The sequence below is a fragment of the Leptodactylus fuscus genome, chromosome 7 (assembly GCF_031893055.1).
Source record: "Leptodactylus fuscus isolate aLepFus1 chromosome 7, aLepFus1.hap2, whole genome shotgun sequence".
Classification (NCBI taxonomy): Eukaryota; Metazoa; Chordata; class Amphibia; order Anura; family Leptodactylidae; genus Leptodactylus; species Leptodactylus fuscus.
The window spans coordinates 50836913-50861939 of NC_134271.1; the positions used below are offsets into that span (position 1 = coordinate 50836913).

Below are 25027 nucleotides of genomic sequence, written 5' to 3' on the forward strand. Positions count from 1 at the left end.
TTCTTTTTTCAGCCTAGTTTTTGGCTTCAAAACTTCATCTAAAAACCAAAACATGCAAACTTACAGTGCAGTGAGCATGCCTGGACATGGGAAGGTAGACAAAGACAAAGGAGTTTTCATCTCAATAGTATTGTGGTGAATTTGGCAGGTATTTCATACCATTTGCATCAGATCATCCAGGTATTGGTGCTGACTCCTACAAGATGATTAGTGTGTCAACTAATCTCTGTAATGTGCAGCCCCACCTTTAGGCTAAGACCCCACATAGCGAAACAGAGCTAAAAAACGCTGCGGAGGAAGCAAGCATTGTGGGGTTTTTCCTCGTAGCGTTTTTCATTGTGTTTTTTATTACTTTTTTATTACTTTTTATTACAAAAACCCCCCCACAAAACTCCAGAGCATCATCTGACCTTTTTTGGGCCATGTACTATTAATTTCATTATAGGGAAAAAAAATGCCAGAAAACGTTATACTGGTGTTTCTTATAGCATTTAAAAAAAGCCCCCAAAAACCATGAAAGAACATTGTAGTGTGAAGGAAGCCTTAGGGTCTGTTCACACAGAGTTTTTTGCAGGCTGATTTTGACGTGGAATCCTCCTCAAAATGCTCCTGCAAAAAAGGCTCCCATTCACTTCAATGAGAGCCGCTTGCTTTTTTTTTCCTGCTAGCAATTTTTTTCAGCTCACAGGAAAAAGAAGCGACATTCCCTATCTTCCCGCGGATTCTGTGGCTGACTCAACCGCGGCATCCACGGTGTGAGACTCACTCCTGATTAGGCCCATTTATTCGGGCCTAATCAGGAGCGGGATGCTGCAACGGGATGCCGATACACTGCATTGGCATGCCATCGCAGTTAGCCGCATGGAGAATTCACACAGTGGAAAAGGTTTCCGCCGTGTGAACATACCTTTAATGTTGTCTAGCATATTCTTGGATTGCTATTCTACCTGAATTACTACCTGATATTTTATAGGCACTTCAGTGCTTTCCACCCTACCGCCCACTGTGTTTGCCCCTCTTCTTCTAATTCCTCTTTGAACAGTGATTTTTTTTTTCTACATGAGTCACTAGTCAGAAGTAGCCAAATTGTCCACACCATTATGATGTGCCCTGTATCAGATATTTTGGACAATATTCTCCAGTTGCTGAATTTTCCCTGCAGGGCACAGTTTTCAGCCGGCTGTGAATTAAAGGCATGGGGGAAACACGGTTGTCATCTGTGTGCCGCCCATACACTGACCATGCTTCTGCAACCCCTTTGATTGAATGAATAGGAGCCACAGAAGCAAAGGCCACAAAATAGGACAGGAATAGGACCTGTCGGCCCGCACACGTGACCGTGAAATTCACTGGTTATGTATATGAGCCCATAGAGAGGAATGGGTCAGTGTTCTAACCGTGAAATACATGGATAAGCCCCTGATCACGGCCACGGTCATCTACAAGATGCTTAGAGACTGGCATGTGATTATAGGTGTGATGTTTCCCTCTAATTAAAAATCCATCTGAAAGTCTTTTCTGATGCATGAATGATTTTTTTTTTTTTCAGGTGGAATTTGACTGCATTAACCCAAAGAAACAAAAAAAGAAAAGAAGCTACAAAAATTCTGGAGTAATAATAATTAAATCTTGTAAGGTAAGGAAGACCTCTCAGACATTGGATTTCTGATACTGTTGGTCTATTCTTTACTTTTAACCCTTAAGTACTATCATGGTGTCTATCTTACACCACTACCATAGACATATCATTATGACAGAAACCTTGATAGTACTTAAGGGTTAACACTGTTTTGCTTGTAGATAACAGGCTATCAGTGCACAGAATAAGGCAACAAATCAATTAACTAGGCAGCCAGCTGAAATCTGCTACTCCACCACTTCCTTTTTCATAAAGTTCTGGATACAGACACAGATCTCTATGTAATCAATTGTCTGAGTGAAAATGAGAAGCAGAAGAGCAGCTTTATCAGCGGTGAAGGAAAAAGATTTCTGTAATATGAAATACAGATGTAGCAGAGTTAACCCAAACTTCTGCAATTGGTTAAACTACTACAGCATGATATCTTATCACAGAAGACAACAAAAACCAATGACAAGTCAGTGGAAAAACAATTTTCAATGACTTTTCATTGACTTTTGTGTTTCCTGTGCTGCAGTCGTATAACCAATAGCAAAAGTTCAGGTTAGCTCTGCTACGTCTGTATTACAAAGTTTCTTTTATTTAAATGTACTATTCATTTATGGAAGGTTGTTTCTAACTGGAAGTATATACAAAGTATATAGTACTGTATAACTGGAGGTATATAGGAAGTATATAGTACTGTATAACTGGAAGTATATAGTACTGTATAACTGGAAGTATATACGAAGTATATAGTACTGTATAACTGGAAGTATATATGAAGTATATAGTACTGTATAACTGGAAGTATATACGAAGTATATAGTACTGTATAACTGGAAGTATATAGTTCTGTATAACTGGAGGTACATAGGAAGTATATAGTACTGCATAACTGAAAGTATATACGAAGTATATAGTACTGTATAACTGGAGGTATATAGGAAGTATATAGTACTGTATAACGAAGTATATACGAAGTATATAGTACTGTATAACTGGAGGTATATAGGAAGTATATAGTTCTGTATAACTGGAGGTACATAGGAAGTATATAGTACTGCATAACTGAAAGTATATACTGTACGAAGTATATAGTACTGGCTAAGTGGAGGTACGCTTTAAATAAAAAAACTAAATGTACAAGTGGTTGACTGTCATTCTGCTCTGTGTGTATTTCCGCATTATTACCATGATCCCTTGCTCATATGGTGTTTCTTTCAGATTACAAGAGACTATTCCTTCCTTGATTATATACTGGGAGGATGCCAGCTAATGTTTACAGTAAGTATACACATGCCACACTGCCCATATCAGGAGCAAACAGTACTCGGACTTGAAAATAGCCATTATACAGGAAGAGAATCCTAATGTATTACTGTAAACTTGCCTTGAAGTAATTCTAGGTTAGCCAGTCTGATATTGTTATTGAGAAAAATAGCAGCGCTCCAAAACAGTGCTCTGCAAATAAGTCTTATGCAAAATCTTCTACTGTTTACCGTATACAGCTGGTATTCAGATTTTTAAGTCTTACAAACAAATCTTATCTTCAGTCTGACCCTGCAGTCATGTGTTACTTTACTTCAGTTGGTCCCACTTCTTATAACTTATGGACAGGAGAGAAAGCATAGGGAAGGGAGCAACATGGTCAGGATCAGCCTACACAGCGTCTCAAATTATTATGCAACTTGCGTTACATGTTAATGTAGGACCTCATCTTTGATATCACTTTCACAATTCTTGCATCAATTGAACTTGTGATTGTTTTGGATAGTTTTTGCTTGAATTTGTAGGAAGTCAGAATAGCCTCAGAGTAGCTGTTTTGATGTGAACTGCCTCCCACCCTCATAGATATTTTGCTGGAGGACACTCCAAAGGGCTGAGGTCAGGGGAGGATGGAGGCCACACCATGAGTTTCTCTCCTTTTATGCCCATAGCAGCCAAAGAAGATTTCTTTGCTGCATGAGATGGTGCATTTTCATGCATAAAGATGACTTTGCTATTGAAGGTACAGTTCTTCTTTTTGTACCATGGAAAAAAGTGGTCAATCAGAAACTCTATATACTTTGCAGAAGTCATTTTCACACCTTAAGGGACCCTAAAAGGCCTACCAGCTATAACTGCTCATGATCCTGGCCCAAAACATGACTCCGTCACCTCCATATTAATGACAAAGCATTGTTGGTACATGGTGACTGTCAATACTACATCCAACTGGACCATTGAGGATTACATGGCACTCATCAGTAAACAAGACTGTTTCAAAATGAGTCTTCATGTATGTCTAGGCCCACTGCAACCGCTTCTGATCACTGGGTGGCCGAACAGTAGGTTTATGCACAATTGGAAGACTCTGGAGGATCCTACACCTTGAGGTTTTTAGGACCTGTGAGGTACCAGCAGCTTTAAAATGGTATTGTTGTCCTAATCCGATGAATTTGTCTGCAGAGACCTTTCTCATTATGCTTTTATCTGCACAAACCCGTCTTTGCTCTGAATTAGCCACAGATCTCTTTACAGTACTTAAGTTTTTGTGAAATAACAAATATCTTCTTACCTTATCCAAGGCATTGCACTATTTAATGCTTTTCAGCAGCGGAGAGATCCTTTTTCTTTCCCATATTGCTTGAAACCTGTGGCCTGCTTAAAAGGAACCAGTCAGGTTGATTTGGGACACTGATCCACCCACAGGTTCTTATAGACCTGGAGTTAGTATTCCAATTTGCCCTGTCGTAATACGATCACATTAAAAATAAAAAAAAACCTTTATACTTGCCTAAAGATGAGTCTGATGAGTCTCATCGGACTCCTCTCTGGGGCTCCGGGCACTTGAGTTGTTCTCCAGTGAAGCTGGAGATGCGCACCACAGCGACACTGCGCAAGTGGCGGAGCTACGGGCATGCACACTGAAGCAGAATTGTTCTCCTCGGGCTTCATTGAAGAACTGCACTGGCGCAGGGAATACAGCGGCAGATGAGTATAATGTGCCCATGGGACACTAAACCTCAATCTATAAGGACCTGTGAGTGGTTTAGTGTCCCAAATTGCCCTGACAGATCTCCTGTAATAATCTGGAACATCTTTGTTAAGTAGGTTTCCTTTAATTGGGCTCATCTGGCAAATTAATTATCACAGGTGCTTGAGATTGATTTCAATGGTCCAAAGAGCCCTGAGACAAAAAACCAGCCACGAGTTTCATTGAAAAACAAAATACTACATCTTTATGATACTTAAATTGCATTTGCATAATAATTTGGAACACGGTGTACACAGGTTTTGTTTCAAGCCTGTAGCTCTGGAAACACGGGTCAGAATAGGAGCTGTGCGCACTTGGTTGGAGATTTTTAATTGAATTTTTGCAGATTTCCTTCATTACTGAAGATACATTTGAGCAATAGAAATAGCATTATTAGAAAGTATCATTATCAGCATAGCTTTTGTATTGGCACCAATGGATTTGTGTTACTTAATTCAATGTTACTGCTCTTATAAGTATTGTCAGCAGAATACAGGCACGTTTTAAAGTGAGCATATTCGACCAACTCTTGTTTTGTCAGCCCCTTCCCCCTTTCCCATACACATTACACTGCGGAAAGTTCAAAACCCCTTTTTATACATTATATGGTCAAGCCAGTCCTGTGGGAATCGTCAGGTTCATCTGGCGCTCATATAATGTGTATTACTTGAATTGTATTCAGTTATTGCAATGTTCTGACAACTATATAAAGAAGAAACCCAACAGGCCAGTGATATGTCACATAGGTAGGAATGTCCTGAAGGTATAAAGCTCTGGTTATGGCATGGTGATATAGTTGTCGCATTGTCTCTCAGGGGACCAAATAGGAGCCATCATTAGATGAAGTAGTTTTGGTATATCGCCACATTGTGGATTAGAGCTGTATGTAGTTAAAATTCATGTTGAAACGAAACAGTCATCTTGTTGAAGAGAAGAAACCCTTTTGGTGTTGACATACGTCACTGTCAAAATTTTTTCTCCAACAGACTTGGTTATCTACAACTTCCATGGCAACCTCAAGCCCCAAATCAATGACTAATCCCCTAATGGTTCCTTTTGTAGTGTGTTGATGCTCTTTGCTTCTCTTTGCTCACTTACACAAAGTATCAGTTTTGTGATCTCACCTGTGGTTTGCTGCACCTTTGGGACGCTGTCTATTCCAGTGACCTATCAAGGACACCTTATGCACATTGCTGCTGTGATAGGAAGGTGTATTCATCTGCTCTGTATACATAGCTCACTGGTGCATGGCGATCAGAAGCATTCAGAAGGACCAGTTCCACACCATATCTATCTGTAATAGATACTTTTCTGTAATATCTTTCATTTGTTCATATAATACATCCATTATGTTACTAATATCGGAAGCACCTCTGACTAAGACGTAGCTGTATCTTTTTTTCATGACCACTAGCACTATTGATCCCTATATGTATTATGGTACATAAGACTCAGATATGATGTATTCTTTCTCCAGACCATTTGCAATGCTTCATCTCCCAACAGAGTCACTTTATAGCTATTAATGCAATTCACCTATAAAAAGGGCATCTCAGTACTGTTTAAGATGTATTATATTTTTATGTTTTTTTCATGTCACTATCTGCATGTAAAAAAGCTGAAATGTTGCATTTTTCACACTGGCTTAGTGAGCTTTCATACTTGTGTTGTCTGTCTCTTCTCCTGGTCTGTTGTAGGGACAAATGAATGAACTACATATTACGTAAATTGCCTCAGCAGTCTTTGAATAAGTTCGTTTTTATTCACATGTGAATGAGCTTCCACTGTGCAGCGAAAGTGTCTGTGATCACAGTCTGCTCTATGTGCATGTACAGCAGAGATGAGTCCTCAGCACAGCAGCCTCTGCTATACATACACATAGAGCAGACTGTGCACAGAGACACTTCTGGTGCACGGTGGAAGCTCATTCACATGTGAATAAAAACTGACTTATTCAAAATCTTCTGAGGCAATTTACATACAAAAGGTAGGTGTGAAATAGCCTTTTTAAAGGCTATTAAAGGATGTACTTATCTAAAAAGGACTTTTCCCAATGATAGAGCCCTTTAATCTCCAATTTCAGCTGTGTAACCATACCCTTTACACACAGGCATGGCATTCAGTCTCAAAGACTGACATCATTGGAAAGGTAACCTGTGATAAAACTGCAACCAATAGGGCAAAAAGTGCACCACGTCCTGAAAAACTTCACTTCCTTGTCTTTGACTTCTCTCAGTAACAGGATTTTCTTTATGTTCAGGTTGGAATTGACTTTACAGCATCAAATGGAAATCCTCGAGATGCCTCCTCTCTGCATCATATTAACCCTATGGGCACAAACGAATACCTTTCAGCATTATGGTCTGTTGGACAAATCATACAGGATTATGATTCGTAAGTTACAATGTTTACGGGACTTAAAATAATATTATTACAAAGTTGGATAGAAGAATATTTGTAATGATAAATATTTCTATATAAAAATGTAAAATATAAACATTACACAGTCGGATGCTTGAGATGGAATAATAACTATAAATGTAATAAATCACAAATGTTGTTAAGTCAAGGAGGCAGTGACACAACTCTGTCCTGTCAGATTTGGAAAAACATATCCTTCAGAAAGTAGAGGGGGGTTTGATGTGATTTTTTTTTTCTCTGTCTGAAAAAGCTGATGGTTTTTAACAAAAAGAAAAAAAGCAATGGTTTATGAATTTCTTTTTTAAACAATTATGTGCTAGATTAACCCTTTTATTGCCAAGGACATACTGGAAGTACCGTATTTTCCGGACTATAAGGCGCACATCTTACAATTGAAGTTAGAAATGCGCGAATACTATTTGAATAGCGCGCTCCCATTGCAATGTATGGAAGCGACCGCCGCCGGCAAAGTCTGCCTGCCGCTTCAAATGATTCTACCGTTAAAGTAAGTTCTTTCCTCTGACCACGTCGGAATAGCCTTAAAGGCTATTCGTCTCCTACCTTTTGCCATAGCCAGCCGCCGCCTTCTTCCCGAGCTGCGTCCTCCCCTTCTGTGTTCTCTTCTATGGGCCTCATGGATGACGCATGCGCAGTCGGCTCTGGCTGCAAGAGTCTGTTAGAGCCGACTGCGCATGTGTCATCCATGAGGCCCAAAGAAAACAACACAGAAGGGGCGGACGCAGCTCAGGAAGAAGGCGGCGCTGGCTAAAGGTAGGAGACGAATAGCCTTTAAGGCTATTCCGACGTGGTCAAGAGGACAGAACTTTTTAATGGTAGAATCCCTTTAACTCCTCGCGTGCCAAGCGCTTCCATTCATTTCAATGGAAGCGTGCCATTGAAATGAATAGAAGCGGCTGGCACATGGGGGGTTAAGCGGCCGCCGGCAAAATCGGCAAAATCAGCACTGCATTACCCACACTTGCCGCAACAGATACTGGCCTATCCCCCTTACCCACACCAGAGACCATTATTAAAATCTGTAACCTAATAACTCTGTGAACTGCAGTTCACCTTGAGAGAGGGGAAGCTGTAAAGTGTAGAAAGAAGCATTTTCCATATGATAAGATGTATTACAAAGTTTCTTACATCTGATTGCACTATACTGAGTTACGCAAAGTTTATTGAAAAGTTAGGGTCCATTTCCTCCTCATTGTCAGTGTACACAGAAGCCAGTGTGGTTACAGAAACAAGCTTAACCTGTCTGGGCAGAACTATAATCTCTGTCTCCTCTTCCTCTACAAATATAGATTTCATGTGTAAGGCTTTGTTCACAATGGCATCAAGATGGATGAAAAGCCTTAAAATGAGAAATGATCAGATCTCCATTAAGTTGTGCATTTGTATCCTTGACAGAGGGCAATCTGAGTGATGTAAATTGATGCCACATATTTCCCATAGGAATATAGGGGTTTGTAATACAACTGCTGCTAGCTTTAACCTTTACTTATTAATCATTTACTTAAACAAATCTATATACCACAGAGGTGGTCAACGTCATCTATAGGTGAATACATAAAAATATGGCAAGCTTGAAGCCATATGCAGTTCAATGGGAAGGATTATTCAAATCCCCTATGCCAAAAAAGTTGCGTAAATAGTCGCAAATATTTAATGCTACTTGCAACTGAAAATATGTGGTGTGGGCAGCGCTAGCACTCCTGCCATATTCATGGGGATTTATGTGTCAAAAGTGGCGTAAATGCCGCCAGAATCTAAGGAAGTCTTGGGGCCACTGTAGATTTGAGCTTTGGTGCAGGGGTACTTTAGGAAAGTGCCTAATCCATGGTGAGACACATCTTTGGCTGGTGTGGGTGACATGAAGACCAGCGTAAAGTCTTATTGAATTGTAAACCTGAAAAACAGTTTAATTCATTCTAGGTCTTGAACCTCTACAAACACAATATAACATCACATTATGCTATATAAAGTTACAGGTACAAAGTCATGTAACTTATCTCTCTAAGTATGGGTTAATGCATCTTATGTATTGATCTTTGTTACATGACCAGCCATAGTCATCCATCATAGATTGTCTTACAGTTTGGATGAAGGGTCAGTTTACCAATTATAGGTAGCATTTTGCTGACTGGCATTATATGTGCATAAATCATATCGTCCCTTCATTCCTAGTAATCATCACTTTAATATAACAACCTCTCACATTCAGATTAAAGACAGAACTGGGTTCAGGTGCAGTGTCATGAGATGGCCTTCAATAGAAATTAATATTATGAATGGGATCATTGGACTGCCAGGGCAGCAGATGATGGGTGTGCTGATTCTGCAAGGTGCAGTGACTTCACAGCTTGTAGGTTGATATGAGGACAGGTCTCCATGTTATTGGGCAGCAGAGGAGTGTGCTGACATTGTAAGAGGCAGTGACCTGGTATGAATATGGGTAAAAAATATGCAAATCTATTCTCCTGGATGGAATTAGGAGAGCTCTCCTAATTCCATCCAGGAGAATAGATTTGCATATTTTTTACCCATAATCCCTAGCGGAGCAGGAATGACTTGTAAGTCTCCGTACTGCCTATGTAGGCAAACACCATACCCTGGTATGAATATGTGAGGCTGGACTACATCTGACATGGACAATGTCACGATGAAAAGGATGAGGAAGCCATTTAGGACCAGGTGCCCCTACATACACAGCGATGCAAATGGAGGCAATACAACTTCTTTTCTTCCACTGGTGATAATAGGATTGTCACTAATTGTCAGTTGTAGCGGTTCACATGGAACTACAAGAAACCCCTCACATAAACCCCCCTGTGCACGGGGAATGTTAAGTGGTTATTCTGATATCTGCACAACAGTTACCAAGGCAACGCACTCATTTGTCTTCTGTTGCTTGCTGGGATAGAAAAATGGATTCCTGTCAAGTGACAAAAATTCATTTCTTGTAAAAGCTTTCGTTATGTATGTGGATCAGGAATCATTGTCTTGTCAAGAAAAATGTGATTATGATGACACTAAATTTTATATATACTGTATATATGCAGAAATATATTTAAAAAAATATTCATTTTGGAAGCAAACGTACTTGGATGATTATTATTATTAAACTGGTTATTTATATATATTTTTTCTTTACTTGCAGTGACAAATTATTTCCTGCCCTGGGGTTTGGTGCACAACTACCTCCAGACTGGAAGGTATTCTAATATGTCTGTGATGTTTTCTACAGTCTTATTCTCACAGTGTAGTTTTGATGCAGTTTTTGAATGGCCAAAAATAAAAGATTTAAGGGGGCGTTCACACTACCATTGGTGTCCGACTGCAGTGTCCGTTGCTACTGTCCGTTCAAGATTTTAGCAACAGGCACTAGCTGTGTACGTTACAATTCCCATTCATTTCAATGGGATTTCATCTGTTGTCCGTTTGTGTCCTTAAGGGTCTGTTAACAACCATGTCCGTTTTTTCAAGCGAACCGAGAAATCACACATGCAGGATTTTTTTGTCCGTTTGAAAAAACGGACAGAAAGTGTCCGTTTTGTTGTTGTGTTTTTTTTTTTTTTTTTTTTTTTTTTTTAACATTGAGGTCTATGGGCAACGGACATATAATGGACAGTAAGGGGGCGTTCACACTACCGTCTGTGTCCGACAGGTAGTGTCCGCTCCTAGTGTCCGCTCAAAATCTGGCACGGACATTAGGAGCGGACACTAACTGTGTCCGTGACACTTGTCATTCATTTAAATGGCGATCGGGTGCGTTCTTTTGCACTCCGTGTCCTTCCTTCACTGCCCGCATGTAAAGATGTCCGACTTTTCATGCAGACAGGAAAAAACCTACATGTCGGGTTTTTCTGTCCGCTTGAAAAATCGGACATCTTTACATGCGGACAGTGAAGGAAGGGCACGGAGTGCAAAAGAACGCACCCAATCGCCATATAAATAAATGACAAGTGTCACGGACACAGTTAGTGTCCGCTCCTAATGTCAGTGCCAGATTTTGAACGGACACTAGGAGCGGACACTACCTGTTGGACACAGACGGTAGTGTGAACGCCCCCTAACTGATGGCCATCAGTTACAGTCCATTATTTTCTGTCCGTTTATTTTCTGCACATGCTCAGAAAGCATAAACAGCAAAAAAGAAAAAACGGACAGTATAAAAAACGGACACTAACTGATGCTAACGCTGGGTTCACACCTGCGTTTGGGGTCTCCGTTCTATGGTTTCCGTCTTCTGCATGCCAGAAGACGGAAACCATAGACCGGGTCCGGCCGTGCGCGGCGGTGAGCGTTTTAGGCTCTCTGCCACGAAACCGGATTTTTTTTATCCGGACACAGAGTACTGCATGTCCAACTCTGTGTCCAGATTATAAAACCCGGTTTCGCGGCGGAGAGCCTAAAACGCTCACCGCCGCACACGGCCGGACATCTCTCTCACCCATTCAAATGAATGGGTGAGAGAGACTCCTGCAGGTTTCCGTATCCTGCCTGTGTTTTAGGCAGGAAACGGAAACCTAAGTACGGAGTGCCAGGCCGCAGATGTGAACGAGCCCTAACTGACACCAACTGATACTAATGTGTCCGTTTTTTAACTCATCCATTAAAAGGATCAGTTAAAAAAAAAACGGACACATTAACATCAGTTAGCATCAGTTAGTGTCAGGGCTCATTCACATCTGCGCCCGGCACATCGTACTTCAGGTTTCCATTTTCTGCATAAAACAGAGCAGGAGACGGAAACCTGCAGGAGTCTTTCTCACCCATTCATTTGAATGGGTGAGAAAGATCTCCGGCCGTGAGTGGCGGTGAGTGTTTTATGCTCTCCGCCGCGAAACCGGGTTTTATAATCCGGACACAGAGTCGAACATGCAGTACTCTGTGTCCGGATTAAAAAAAAACGGTTTCGCGGCGGAGAGCATAAAACGCTCACTGCCGCTCACGGCCGGACCTGGTCTGTGGTTTCCGTCTTCTGCATGCAGAAGACGGAAACCACAGAACGGAGACCTGAACGCAGGTGTGATCATACCCTAAAGAGGACTTATCACCAATTGCAAAATGCTACATGCCATACATCAGTGGAGCCACCATATAGAGTACTTAGCGACATTCAATAATTGAATCCCTGTAACATAGAAAACAACAATAACTCTATTCTTCCTCGATTCTCCTATATTTGGCCTCAATTTCACTTTTTAGCTGCCTTCTGCCTTCACTCTCCTCTCCTCCACTAGAACAGTTACAGAAGGATATAGATCAGTGCACCTCTCCGTATAATCGCCACTATAAGGGTATGTTCACATGACAGAATGTGCTGCTGCTTATGGGGCAGATTGGGTCTTGCTCCTGGAAGATGGGTAGGATATAACATCGATTGGCACTGGAGGGTGTATTCTTTTCTTATAAATGAACCCAATCGAAAGGGTGGGACATCCAGAAATGGGGGCTTGTACTGTACATTTTCATTATCCCAATATGGCGCTGATGGTGGAAAATGTGACCCACCATATCAAGATAGCAAAGCGGCGCATATTTGTAAGTGCCTCACTATCCCCCAGAGATCTTTACTCAACCCCCTATGAAGTTGCAACCCATGCTTTGGGAAACCGTGCCATATAACATTTGATTCTCACTGAACACTTTGGTGGTTTTAAATATAAAACGTGTTCAACTCTCCATAAGTCATATGTGACTTAGCTCTTATTCTTCAAGTGGGCAGTAACCCTTTATTTTCTATGAGGAAATCAAAAGGCTTCTGCCCATTTGGTGAATAAGAGGAAATTCACAAATCACTTTCAGGGGCTATTACTTTTGAACATGTGGATAGATGTGATAGTCTGCAGAGGAAAACTTTATGGACTGTCTATGAAAATCGCTGTGGGAAAAAACACAATGTTTCCACTGCAGTTTTTCCTGCAGCTCATTTAGTCTCAGTTTAACAGAGGGAGGGTTACAGGGAAAGAGCCTGATAAGAAGAGAAAGGGGTATTGTTCTCTGATAAGATGTATCACAAATGTCTCACCTGTACTATTTAGTTTTGCAAAGTTTGTTGAAACATTAGTGACCATCTACATAATTTCTGGAGATAAATAGCTGAGGTTGCTGATCAGTCCTCACTCTGATATCTGAGACAGATTACTAAAATCCATAAGAGAAAATCTATACCCATCACTCCTGTGTACTGTGTGTAGGCTTGCAGATGGCAGCATGCACACAGCCATGTTACAAACCTGTGCTGCCATTAGACCGCTTTGCACTGATTCTGTACCTCTTTGTGCCATGCAGTGAATTCTGCTGACATATAGAAAAGTAATATAAAGATATTACAGAGAAGATCTCACAAATGCATCATACACAACACACGCTGTAAAGCTGTATGAAATTGTGTCATTCAAGAAGATCCAGAATGGCGGTAAAGAGGGATTACCACGTGGCAGAATATTTACTGTAGCTCTCACCTAAACATTACCAGCAGACATGACGTGCATTATGAAAAGACCTGTGGGATTTATTGTATTTTTTTCTTCTTTTTTTTTTAGGTGTCTCATGAATTTGCCATCAATTTCAATCCTACCAGCCCTTTCTGCTCAGGTTAGCACTGAAAGCACAGACTGGACCCCATGGCTCTTAAAGGTCCTTTCTGTCACCCGGTCTGTGATGTACAAAATTGAATGTTTAAAATGTCTTAAAACACTCCTGAAGCACCCATCCCCACCTGTGCTAAATGGTAGTAAACCTTGTAATATACCTCTGATCCCGACATCACCAAAAGCCTTGGTTGGTTCCCATTGCAACAGCTCTCACAGTGAGATACCAGCTGGTACCATATACTGTATATTTGTTATATATTGTTGTCTACCTCCCTATAGGCATAATTTACGCTTCTGTAATAAAGTGACTAAGCAATAACAGCTTTTCTGTCTTTCTGTAGGTGTAGAAGGCATTATAGAGGCCTATTCTGCTTGTCTCCCTCACATACGCTTCTATGGGCCCACCAATTTTTCTCCAATTATTAATCACGTTGCAAGATTTGCAGCTCAGGCAACTCAGCAGCAGTCAGCAGGGGTAAGCATTTCACTGTAAGAGCCTATAGACTTAAAGCTAAATCTAGTGATTGTATTAAAAGAATAATAACTTGTCTGGAAAACACAGCGAGAAAACTTCTAATAGCAGTAAAGGAGTTATCTAGGAACGGAAATGAATTTACATGGTCCAGGTGTTTCTTGAAGCAGTATCTGGGATTCTGGGCTGGTTCTGATCGTAAGTCACGTGATTGGCCCCCGGGTTTCTCCACCTCCTCCCTTTGCCATCCTCACTGTGCAAACAGGAGATATAGGAGGAGGCAGAGTGACCAGAAGGATGGCAGTGGGTTTAGATCATGTGACCCAGATTAGGAACCAGCCCGGGTTCCCCAGGTCGAGCTGCAACAAACGTCTAGATCAGATTTCGTGTCCCTGGATAACACTGGTAACAAAATAGCACTTTCAAATATACAGCACTTTAATGCCACTTATTATTTTTCACGGCTGTCAAAAGAAATTACATGCTATGTCTTTGTTTGTTTTGACGAGAACATAGACCCATTACAAATCAATAGATCTGTTTTTAACGAATATAAAATGGATTGAGGTCCAAGTTGCATCCATTAAAAACAAATCAGTGGGCTGGGTCAAAAAGAAAAAAAAACAATGAAATGTATCCATCTTTTTAATGGCCTGTTAAAAATGGATGCAAAACGGTGGGACTTGGCCATCAAAAACAGAAAAACGGAACAGATGCAAAATGCCAGTCAAAAACTGACATTCATGGAAGTGAGATCCCTCAAAAACAGCACTGTCATGTGAATAAGGCCTAAATCTAGAGGAGTTAAGCTGAAGACATGTCAGATTCATCAAAACGACTGTAAAAAAAGAAGCTTTAAAAAAAATATAATAAAATAAATAAAGTAAATAAAAGTTGTAAATCTCTCCTTTCCCTAGAATACATATAAAAGTAGAAAATGACTGTGAAACACAAACACATTAGGTATCCCTGTGTCTGACAGTGCCCGGTCTACTGAATATACGGGATCTGCAGTGCTCCTGTTCCATCGGGAAGGGGTTAATAGGAGCACTGCGGATACCCTATATTCAGCCAGGCTGAATTCCAAGTGGGGGAAAAAAACCTCAGTCCTCAAGCTCAGGGAAGGGGCAGACAGACAACCATAACACCCCTTCCCCAGCACCCAGCAACTACTGCACCCAAAAACTCCGACCATTTTCATTTTTGAAATTTTCCAGTAGCTGCTGCATTTCCCCCCTCGGCTTATACTCGAGTCAATAAGTTTTCCCAGTTTTTTTGTAGTAAAATTAGGGGTCTCAGCTTATATTCGGGTCGGCTTATACTCGAGTATATATGGTAGATTGTGTGATAAAGAGGTTTGGTGCACAACATTAATAAATCTTGTACATTTTTCAACTTAACAAAGTTATCGGCACATAAAGTGTCTAAAATAGATAAAATATGTGCTGCACAGCATTTACACAAGCTTTTTGGTGCACTGCAATCCAGAATTCTCACACAATGGCCTCAGTAAATTTGCCCTATTTATTAGAATATTTAGAATTAGAATATTAGAAAGTTGCTTGACTTTTTAAAGTAATATTTCAGTCAGTACTTTCCTTGTAAAGCTCCAGGTAGCAAATTTGTGCAAGAAATATCAGTTTCACCTAGGGGAACTGACTTTTATGTTAGAGAGCTTTTGCCCCGTGAAATGTTGTTTAGGTCTAGTCCCCACACATTGCGGTTTTTCACAGAAGCTTTCCTCTGTGGCGTTTCTGCGTCAGTTATACCTATGTGGAAGATGCCATCATTTCTTTAGGCATAATTGACATGCTGAGATTTCCAAAAATGTGACGGGTTTGAATTTGCAGCACTTCCACTGCAGGGATTATTTCTGCAATGTTTGCATAGAATTTGCTGCAATTTTGCACAGACTGTAGAACTCTGTGGTTTTGCTATGGCGTTTCTGCCGCGGCCACACTGCAGTGTTTACGCCAAAGGTCCCGGCCTTAGGATATTTCACGCTTTGCAGCTGCACCTTGCTGTTTTTTTTTGTTTTTTTTTTCATCAGAACTGAACTTGAGCTACAAAAAGCTCTTTCATAAAATGCAAAGTTTACACTGTACTAAAACAGTTTTACCATTTTGACCTCCTAGAAGGCCCTCCAGTATGTTCTTGGTCAAAGACGATCCTCCACATTAAGTTATCACTGAGAAAACCTGCTAAAAAAGTGCCCGTGTTCACTGCTATACATTAGAAGAATTGATCCTGCACTCCGCTCACCACTTTGTCTCTTTTCTTATTATCTTTGCCAGCAATACTTTATCCTCCTTATTATAACGGATGGCGTCATTAGTGACATGGATGAAACAAGACATGCTATTGTACAAGCATCTAAGCTGCCCATGTCCATTATAATCATCGGAGTTGGAAATGCCGACTTTTCGGCCATGGAGTTCCTGGATGGAGATAACAGAATGCTCAGATCTTATACTGGAGAGGAGGCGTCCAGGGACATTGTGCAGTTTGTACCATTCAGGGATTTTCGTAATGTAAGTCAGAGGCGTGCCCGCGTTGTACTGTTCATTATATAAGAGAAATTTGGTGGGACTAGCAAACTGCTTTAAAAGAACAGGATAACTGCAAGCCAAAAAAAAAGATCTACCCTGTTTCCCCGAAAATAAGACAGTCTCTTATAATTAATTATCAAACAAAATATATGACCTTTCTTATTTTCGGGGGATGTCTTATGCAGCGGCTGGAGCGGGGAACAATCGGCAGTCATGCTGATGCTTCCTTAGCGGAGCGCCGGCATGACTGCTGGTTGTATGTGATCCAGAAGGTGAAGGGGGGGGGTGTCTTATTTTTGGGGAAACAGGGTATATGTATTCAAAGGCCAAACGTCATTCCATTAGCTTTCTGTATTTAATTTGAGCAACCAAGACATCCCCTGTACTCTAGTATAGGGTGCCATATAGTACCTTGTATCCAATACATGTGAGCTCTCCTAGTTAGGACAACTACAGCATGTAATACAACTCACCGTGTTAGCATAATACCCTGGTTTTCCTTTTTTTCTATTACGCTCTGTTATACTAACAGACAGTGAGCTTGCACCAGCCTCCTGTCTCCATAATGTTACAACATTAGCACATAAGAGACTGGGGGAAAAAAGGGTTTGAGTCGAGTTTCCCCCCCCAGCCATTTGAATAGAGCAGTGGTCACACACGCATCAAACTGCACCATTCATCTTGACAAGTAGCTTAGCAGACCCGTAGCATTGAATAAAATGTTGCCAACACTGATTCATACAAATATGGGGACCCTGGAATCCTGTTGTTGTGATTGGGAGAAGGGGAGACAGCTCTGCAGTTGCTCACACAAAATCATGTACTTAGCACCCACCTTGTAGATGGGATATACAAGTCATGGTACAGCCCCTGAAAGTTTTTACTGAGACCTTTAATCGAATTCAACTTCTACCATAGTAATACTTTTTCTTCACTCCACAGGCACCTAAAGAAACTCTGGCCAAAGCCGTTCTTGCTGAACTTCCACAACAAGTGGTAGATTACTTCAAGAGTCACAATCTCCCACCCATCAAGTCTGAGGGTGTATAACTGTCCATCACTCACATGAAGCCTGTGGTCCGCCCTTGAATAAAACCAGCAGCCCTGATGTGTATGACAATTTTGATGGCGACACTTAGACACGGACATCTGTACCTGTATTAAAGCCATTGTTTATATATCTAAGGCCAGAGACTGTGCTGAGCTCTGGGTTTGGATTGCTGCTATAATGTTCTGGTGGTTATGGAGACTTCCATTACCTTCTGTGGCATTCCTATTTATTGGATAGCCTCTTGTCAGGCAAGACTTACAATACTGCACTTGTCTAGAGATGGAGGCAGGAGAAGCGAGGATGGTATGATGCTAATATTTGGAGTAGCTTAATATTAACAGTATTCTGTAACCTGTGGATCCCCAGGTATTGTGAAACTACAACCTCCAGCATGCCCTCACAGCCTTAGTACTAACACTCTTCACCATCCTCGGTGAAGGCGGCAACAAAGTCCATATTTTTCACAAATATGATTTCATATTTATTAGAGTAGAATGTGGCTCATGTAACATCACATACAACAGGTTGCAGGGTGACATTTTTTTCAGTTTGTATTCAAAAGACATAATGGCAGAACTGTATGAGATGAGGTGCAAAGCAACATGCCACTATTGAGCGTTAATCCTATATTCTGTCCTATAGCATAGCCATAGTTGTATATTCATTTGCTTGTGTTGGAATGAATGGCACATGCTTACTTTCCTACAAGATGGAAGTATTAATAACCTCATATACGGAGGCACATCACAAGACTCCTAGTAAGTGTAAGAGGTGCAGAAACCCAATCTCATCCACAGCTGTCACAGAATATAATCGTAGAATAGATCCTACCTGGGACACTTTCATGAACTATTACAGGTGGACATTTACTTTGGACATGTTACTAATGGATGTCCTAACTTCATGTTAGTGGGCCAGTTTGTTTCTGTCTGGGTTTTCATGTCTATGGTCAAAGTAATGTGTCATGAGGAAATAATGACAAGTCATAGCAGTGGAGCAGCTGCTTATCACATTGACTTATATGAGATGCTACAAGTGGTCTTTCAGTCAACCTTTAAGGTAAGGTCATGTCTCCGTCAGCGTTTCCATTTTTCTGTTCTGTCATGGGAGAATGAAGGAGTGCTAGAATCATCCAATTGTTTTTAAATAGGAGCCAGTTTACACTGCAGCCTCCATGATTTTCATGTGAAGGATAGTGCCGCATGTTGCTCTATTCTTCCCGTCAAAAATGACAGAATCTGCAATGGAAGTTCGGAATAGAACTCGGCTTACCTCTATTACTGCTGAACTCTCACCCAGGAGCCAAGCATGCCTGTGTTCTTTGGGAAGGAGGGGAGGGGGTGTTACTCCACTGCCAGACTTCTATTATGGCACTTTATGGGGCAAGATGAAATCTAACGTGATCTAATATAAGTGAGTTTTCTACAGCAGACGACAAAAGTCAGTGGGGTAATGGGTATAAGGCCATTGAGATGGGGCGATCCCAGTCCTAGCGCTCAGCATTCTCCACTGTAAGTGTAAGGCTCCTTTCATTTTGTGCACTTTCCTTTCTCTATGTAAATGGCGGCCATCTGTCTGCAACAGATCTTAATGGAGGTAAGAAAACACAGTGTGAATGGCCCCTAATAGTGGGAGCTCCAGTAGGTTCCTATAACTTTTACACATTTTTATGAAGAGTGACCACACAAGTGCAGCAGACTACATTGAAAACATCTTATGATCGGGTGCGTCTGAGCTGATGGACCCCAACATATGGCATCATTCATATGTTATATTTATATACTAGATTGTATGTAATACATGTAAATATATAGAAAGAGTAATAGATGAATGCATTGATGTGAACTGACCTGACTGAAAGATACTTCTTGATGTAAAGAAGTATGTTTGGGTAGTAAATGTCTGAAGGATATATGTATAGTCCTTCTTAGTGTCCAGTTATTAAAATTACGTTTCTTAAAGCTTAGAATTGTCTCCCGCAGACAGCCCTTGTCTATATGCCCTATTATTCCCAGGTCTGGCAGGTTGCCACATTGTCGCTGCAGTGGCCAAACTAAACTTCCCATGGAAATATTAGCTTGTTGCTGAAGAGTTCACACGTAGCTGATCCTCTACATATAAGAAGCATATACTATGAAGGTTATGCACTATGATTTTATATCCATTCTGGAACGGCTGTGGTAGAAGATTTAAGGGGCTTGTGGTTCTTGACCATTGTTTTGACACCAAAAATGGTGACAAGTATTTAGATTTCCCTCTTTAGCAATAGCAGAAAAGGCAAATAAATGTATCTTTGACTAGTGATGTACATAGAGATCATAGGAACCCAAAGTAAAATAGAGGATATATACACATGGCTGTATAATAGATCCATATACTGTAGATTCTGTAGATTTAAGTTTATGATTTGGAGAATATTTTTCAGATCTCACAAGACAGGATGTAATTTCATCTCTGACCCTAAATATATGGGTCCTGAATGAAGCCGAGTGCACCGAGCCAAAATATGTGCCACACTATCCCATCATTGTACAATACCCTCAGAGGTTATTTATTGTCTGAGAATAGTGGGGTAAGCTTTGGGGAGCAGTGTACAGGTATACACCAACCAAGGAAAAGGGTATGAGCTGAGCACCCCTCTCCATACATACCGCATCAGCATATAGAGATAGCAGCAATGGATGGTATACCAGATCATATGTATCATAGATGGTCAGAAACTTTTGTACATCCGTGTCATTGTAAAATAGATTTTGTGGGATTTTCAAACAAGCAGCATTACAACCTTTATGAATGCCAAAGGCTTTGCAGGAGAAGCTGAACCGGTCACCTAGTTCTGTGCTGGCAAAACTATGACTTTTCTTTTGCTGTAGAACTACAAAACTCAGAAGAGTACTGAGAATCTGGAAACGCAAGAGGTCACGGTTTGCCTGTTTCCAGGGCTAGCCTTGTACATCAAGATGGATTTTTGCTGATATTATATATACATTTGTACATTTTTGTATATAGACCTGTAGCAGAAACTACGAACAACTGCAATAGACTGTAATGAGAGTTGGGCTTACAGCACTGCTCAGGCAGAAAGTGGAACAAGAGCTCCTCCTATTGGAGGAACTTGTAAGTAATGGTCGTTCCTATTGTTATCCCAGTTTTGGATTATATGTTAAAGCTTATATATAATGTATTGTTAACTGTCATTCTTCTGTTCCTGTGACTTTTTTTGTATTAAAACGCATTGCAAAACTGATGCTTATAGCAGAATAAATGCTTAAAATATTCAATTTTAACTAATGATGCTTTATTACATATGTGATGTGATGATGTGGTCATAAATCTATACCAGGAGTTACTCCATAACATTCAGAGTTTATACACAGTCCAGTCATATTAATGTGACCACCGCCTACTTTTGACGTCAACGTTAAATAACCAATCGCAGAAGGCAGGTGTCATCAGTCATCTGGGTGCACTCATCATTGTGGAAGGTACGATGGAGCAACACAAGTATGCATCTATCCTTGCAGACCATGTTCACCCCTACATGCGAAATGTTTTTCCTCAGGATGATGGCATCTACCAGCAGGACAATGTGACATGTTATAAAACTCGCAGTGTACGTGTGTGGTTTGAGGAGCAACAGGATGAGTTTACTGTATTCTCTTGGCCAGCAAATTCCCCGGACTTGAACCCAATCGAGAATCTGCGGAGCCACCTTCATTGGGTTGTTCGCGCCATGGATGCTCAACCATGTAACCTAGTGCAGCTGGCGATGGTGGCTCAACATCCCAGTGAACATCATCACAACATCCCCTCTCTTCCTGCACGTCTCGCAGCGGTCCGCTCTGCGAAAGATGGTTATTCTGTCTTTTGACATGTGGCCACATTAATGTGACTGGACTGTGTAGGTTCTTATAACGTATTGTGGATGGGAACTGTCCACTAAAGGATATTCGCAGAGTTATCCCTGAGCTACTCCGCTGCTGTCTTCGCTGTGTGCTTACAGTGTCACTGTCTTGAACCTCCAGTCCAGTATGAGGTCCAGAGCACTCTGAATCAGGTTTTCATTAAGAACATCTCTATACTTTTGCTCCATTCAGCTTTCCCACAACCCTAAACAGCCGCTTTGTTCAAGTTGCTGAAAAGCACTCCTACATCATGAAGCTGCCACCAGCAGGCTTCTCTGTAGGGATGGTATTGAGGTGAGCAGTGTCTAGTTTGCTCCAGACACGATGCTTAGAATTGAGGCCAAAACGTTCAATCGTCATTTTGCCAGACCAGAGAATGATGTTTCTCACAGTCTGAGAATCCTTTAGGCTAGGTTCACATCTGCATTCAGGGGTCCGCTTGGGGACCCCCCAAATTGAAACCTAATCCACTTAAAAAATCTATTTACCTGTGGACCCCATAGACTATAATGGGGTTCGCGTGATTTCGCTTCTCAGCAAATTCCAGATGCACTTTGTTGTGTCTTTTACTGAGGAGAGACTTCTTTCTGGCCATTCTGCCATAAAGCTCAGATTGTTGAAGTGCTGCAATAATGGTTGATTTTCTGGAAGTTTTTTCCCCATCTTTGGAGCTCCGCCAGAGTGACAATTGGGTTTTCGGTCTTACAAAGCCCTTTACCCAGAGCTGACCCCATTAAACTAAGTAATTTGGGAAGAGTCCTGGTTGTTCTAAACTTCCATTTAAAGAGGACCTTTCATGTCCTCGGGCACAGGCAGTTTCATATACTGCTAGAAAGCCAACAGTGCGCTGAATTCAGTGCACTGTCGGCTTTCCTGTCATGTGCCCTGGGGGAAGAGATATCGGTGACATTGCTGGGTGGTAAAGAAGCCCCCTCTGACAGTATAGTGCTATGGACTCTACTGTCAGGAGGGGCGTTCCTCAAAGATTGTCAGAACCGATAGCTCTTCAGTGGGGGCACATAATGGGAAAGCCTACAGTGCGCTGAATTCAGTCTGTTTTCTAGCGGTATATAAAACCACAGGTGCCCAACAAGGTCCTCTTTAAGAATTATGGAGACCACTGTGCTTTTGGTAACTTTCAGTGCAGCAGATATTTTTTGCACCCTTCTCAGATCTGTACCTCCGCACAATCCTGTCTTTGAGCTTTAGCCAGTTCTTGACTGCATGTCTTGTTTTGTGCTCTGATATACATTCTTATCTGAGACCTTACATGGACAAGGATGTGTCTCTCCAAATTACGTCTGAATTTATCACAGATGGACTTCAAGTGAGATGTAGAAACAAGATGATCAAGAGAAATGGAAGACCCCCAGGGCTACATGTCAAGTGTCATACAAAGGGTCCGAATATGTATGTACCTGCAAAATTTTAGTTTTTCCTTTCCTAATAAATTTGTAAAAATTTCTAAAATTCTATATTCACATTCTCATTATGGGGTATGGGCGCAGACTGATGGGTTAGAATTTGAATTTTTTTGATTTTAGTACAAGGATTTAACAACAAAATGTGAAAAAGGGAAAGCGTCTGAAGACTTTCCCAACAATTTGTAAGAAGTGTCATCGAGTGTGTCCATATTAAAGAGCAAAGCCTATAAAAATAAGGACTTTTGCACTTTTAGGGTGCATTCAGACTACGTAACGCCGGGCGTGTATGAGAGCCGTACACGCCGGCATTACGGCAGACTGCCGAACACTTCCCATTCACTTCAATGGGAGCGCTCGTAACAGCGGCGTTTACGAGCGCTCCCATTGAAGTGAATGGGAAGTGTTCGGCAGTCTGCTGTAATGCCGGCGTGTACGGCTCTCATACACGCCCGGCGTTACGTAGTCTGAATGCACCCTTACGGTGAGATGTAAAAACAGAATTTGGGCTATGTTTAAAATGGCAGAAACCTAAGCCTGTGTATAGTGTAATCTTATTGATAGCTTTATTATGGAGTTGCTTCTTCTCCTCCGAAGCACTGACCTCTCTGCTCTGTAAGAACACGAAGTTAAACTCACAATGCAGGTCTGTGAGAGTCAGGCAGAGGCTCTAATAGACTTGTGTTGATATTTTGACCTCCTGTTCTTCCAAGAAAATGTATTAAAGTTATCATGACAGTTTTATAGCATAAAAGGGGCTAATGCGCATGGTTGCTTGCACCAAAGAGCACCTATTTGTCCATTTTCCTAAAGTGGTTGGTGCAGAGCAGGGATCAAGGCAGGGTGGGGACACTTCAGCTTCAAATGACTTGCTAAAAAACAGTGCAAAAATGTATGACAGTCCCTGACGAGCATACATTTCAATTGTGGTGCATGGGACCTCCCCCAACCTGCAGTAACAAAAAATTACAGGAGCGCTTCTTTAAAGAGGACCTTTCACCATTTTGCTCACAGGCAGTTCTATATACTGCCGGAAAGCTGACAGTGCGCTGAATTCAGCACACTGTCGGCTTTCCCGATGTGGGCCCAGTGTGAAGAGCTTACGGTCCGGTACCGTAGCTCTTCTATGGTCAGAAGGGCGTTTCTGACACTCAGTCACAGACGTCCTTCTTCACAGCACAGCCATTCGCGCCGTGCTGTGAGAGCCGGGAGGAACTCCCCCCTCCCTCCCTGATAATGCTCGTCTATGGACGAGTACTGCGAGCAGATGGAGGGTCCTCATTAACCTTCACATTTCTTTCATTTGAAGCCCAAATAACCAGGCTAAAGCTTTATGAATATAAACGGTCATGAGAAAAACAAAGTCCATCCTCACTGAATTATATGGTTTTATGTATCAGGACAAAGACAATCTGATCCTTAGAAGGTCTTAATATTAGGTAAGTACAACCTCGGATAAACAACAATACACAATAGAATCCGCCATTTCATTATTTATATAGCAAAAATGAAGCCAAAATGGATAAGCTGCGATAATCTTAGTACACCTCATAAATAGGGTTGAGCGATCGTGTTTGGAAAAGATAGGATCCCGATCGGCGATTGAGAAAATTTCACGATCACTATCGGAATTCCGAACACGATCTTTTTAGGTGGGATCGAGATCGGTGATTATGTCCCACAATGCTTTGCTATGGGAAAAGTTAACAATGTTAGCCTTCACACTGAGTATACGCTCCGCTCATTCTGAGAAGAGTGTATACTCAGTGTGAAGGCTCCGCTGCGGTTCCATGGGAATGAATGGAAGCAGCTGGCACACAGCCTTAACCCCCTGCGCGCCGGCTGCTTCCATTCATTCTAATGGGAGACTAGCTAACATCTCTATTAGCTACTTACCTGCAGAGATGGCTGGTCCAGTGCCCGGTGTTCTCGTTCTTCGCCTCGCTGCCCCCACCTCCCAGGTTAG

The 25027-nt window shown here is 41.4% G+C and overlaps 1 protein-coding gene across 1 annotated transcript in view; it reads left to right on the forward strand.

Annotated features, from left to right (window-relative positions):
• The window catches only part of CPNE2 (copine 2), an 80055-nt gene extending 59033 nt beyond the window's left edge, over nt 1-21022 (forward strand). The window contains exons 9-16 of the mRNA XM_075281909.1: nt 1550-1636; nt 2846-2905; nt 6898-7031; nt 10222-10276; nt 13613-13664; nt 14005-14138; nt 16430-16666; nt 17627-21022. Of these exons, the coding sequence (XP_075138010.1) occupies nt 1550-1636; nt 2846-2905; nt 6898-7031; nt 10222-10276; nt 13613-13664; nt 14005-14138; nt 16430-16666; nt 17627-17734 (867 nt within the window). The 3' untranslated portion in view covers nt 17735-21022. The remainder of the gene's footprint in view (nt 1-1549; nt 1637-2845; nt 2906-6897; nt 7032-10221; nt 10277-13612; nt 13665-14004; nt 14139-16429; nt 16667-17626) is intronic.
• Nucleotides 21023-25027: the final 4005 nt, after the last annotated feature.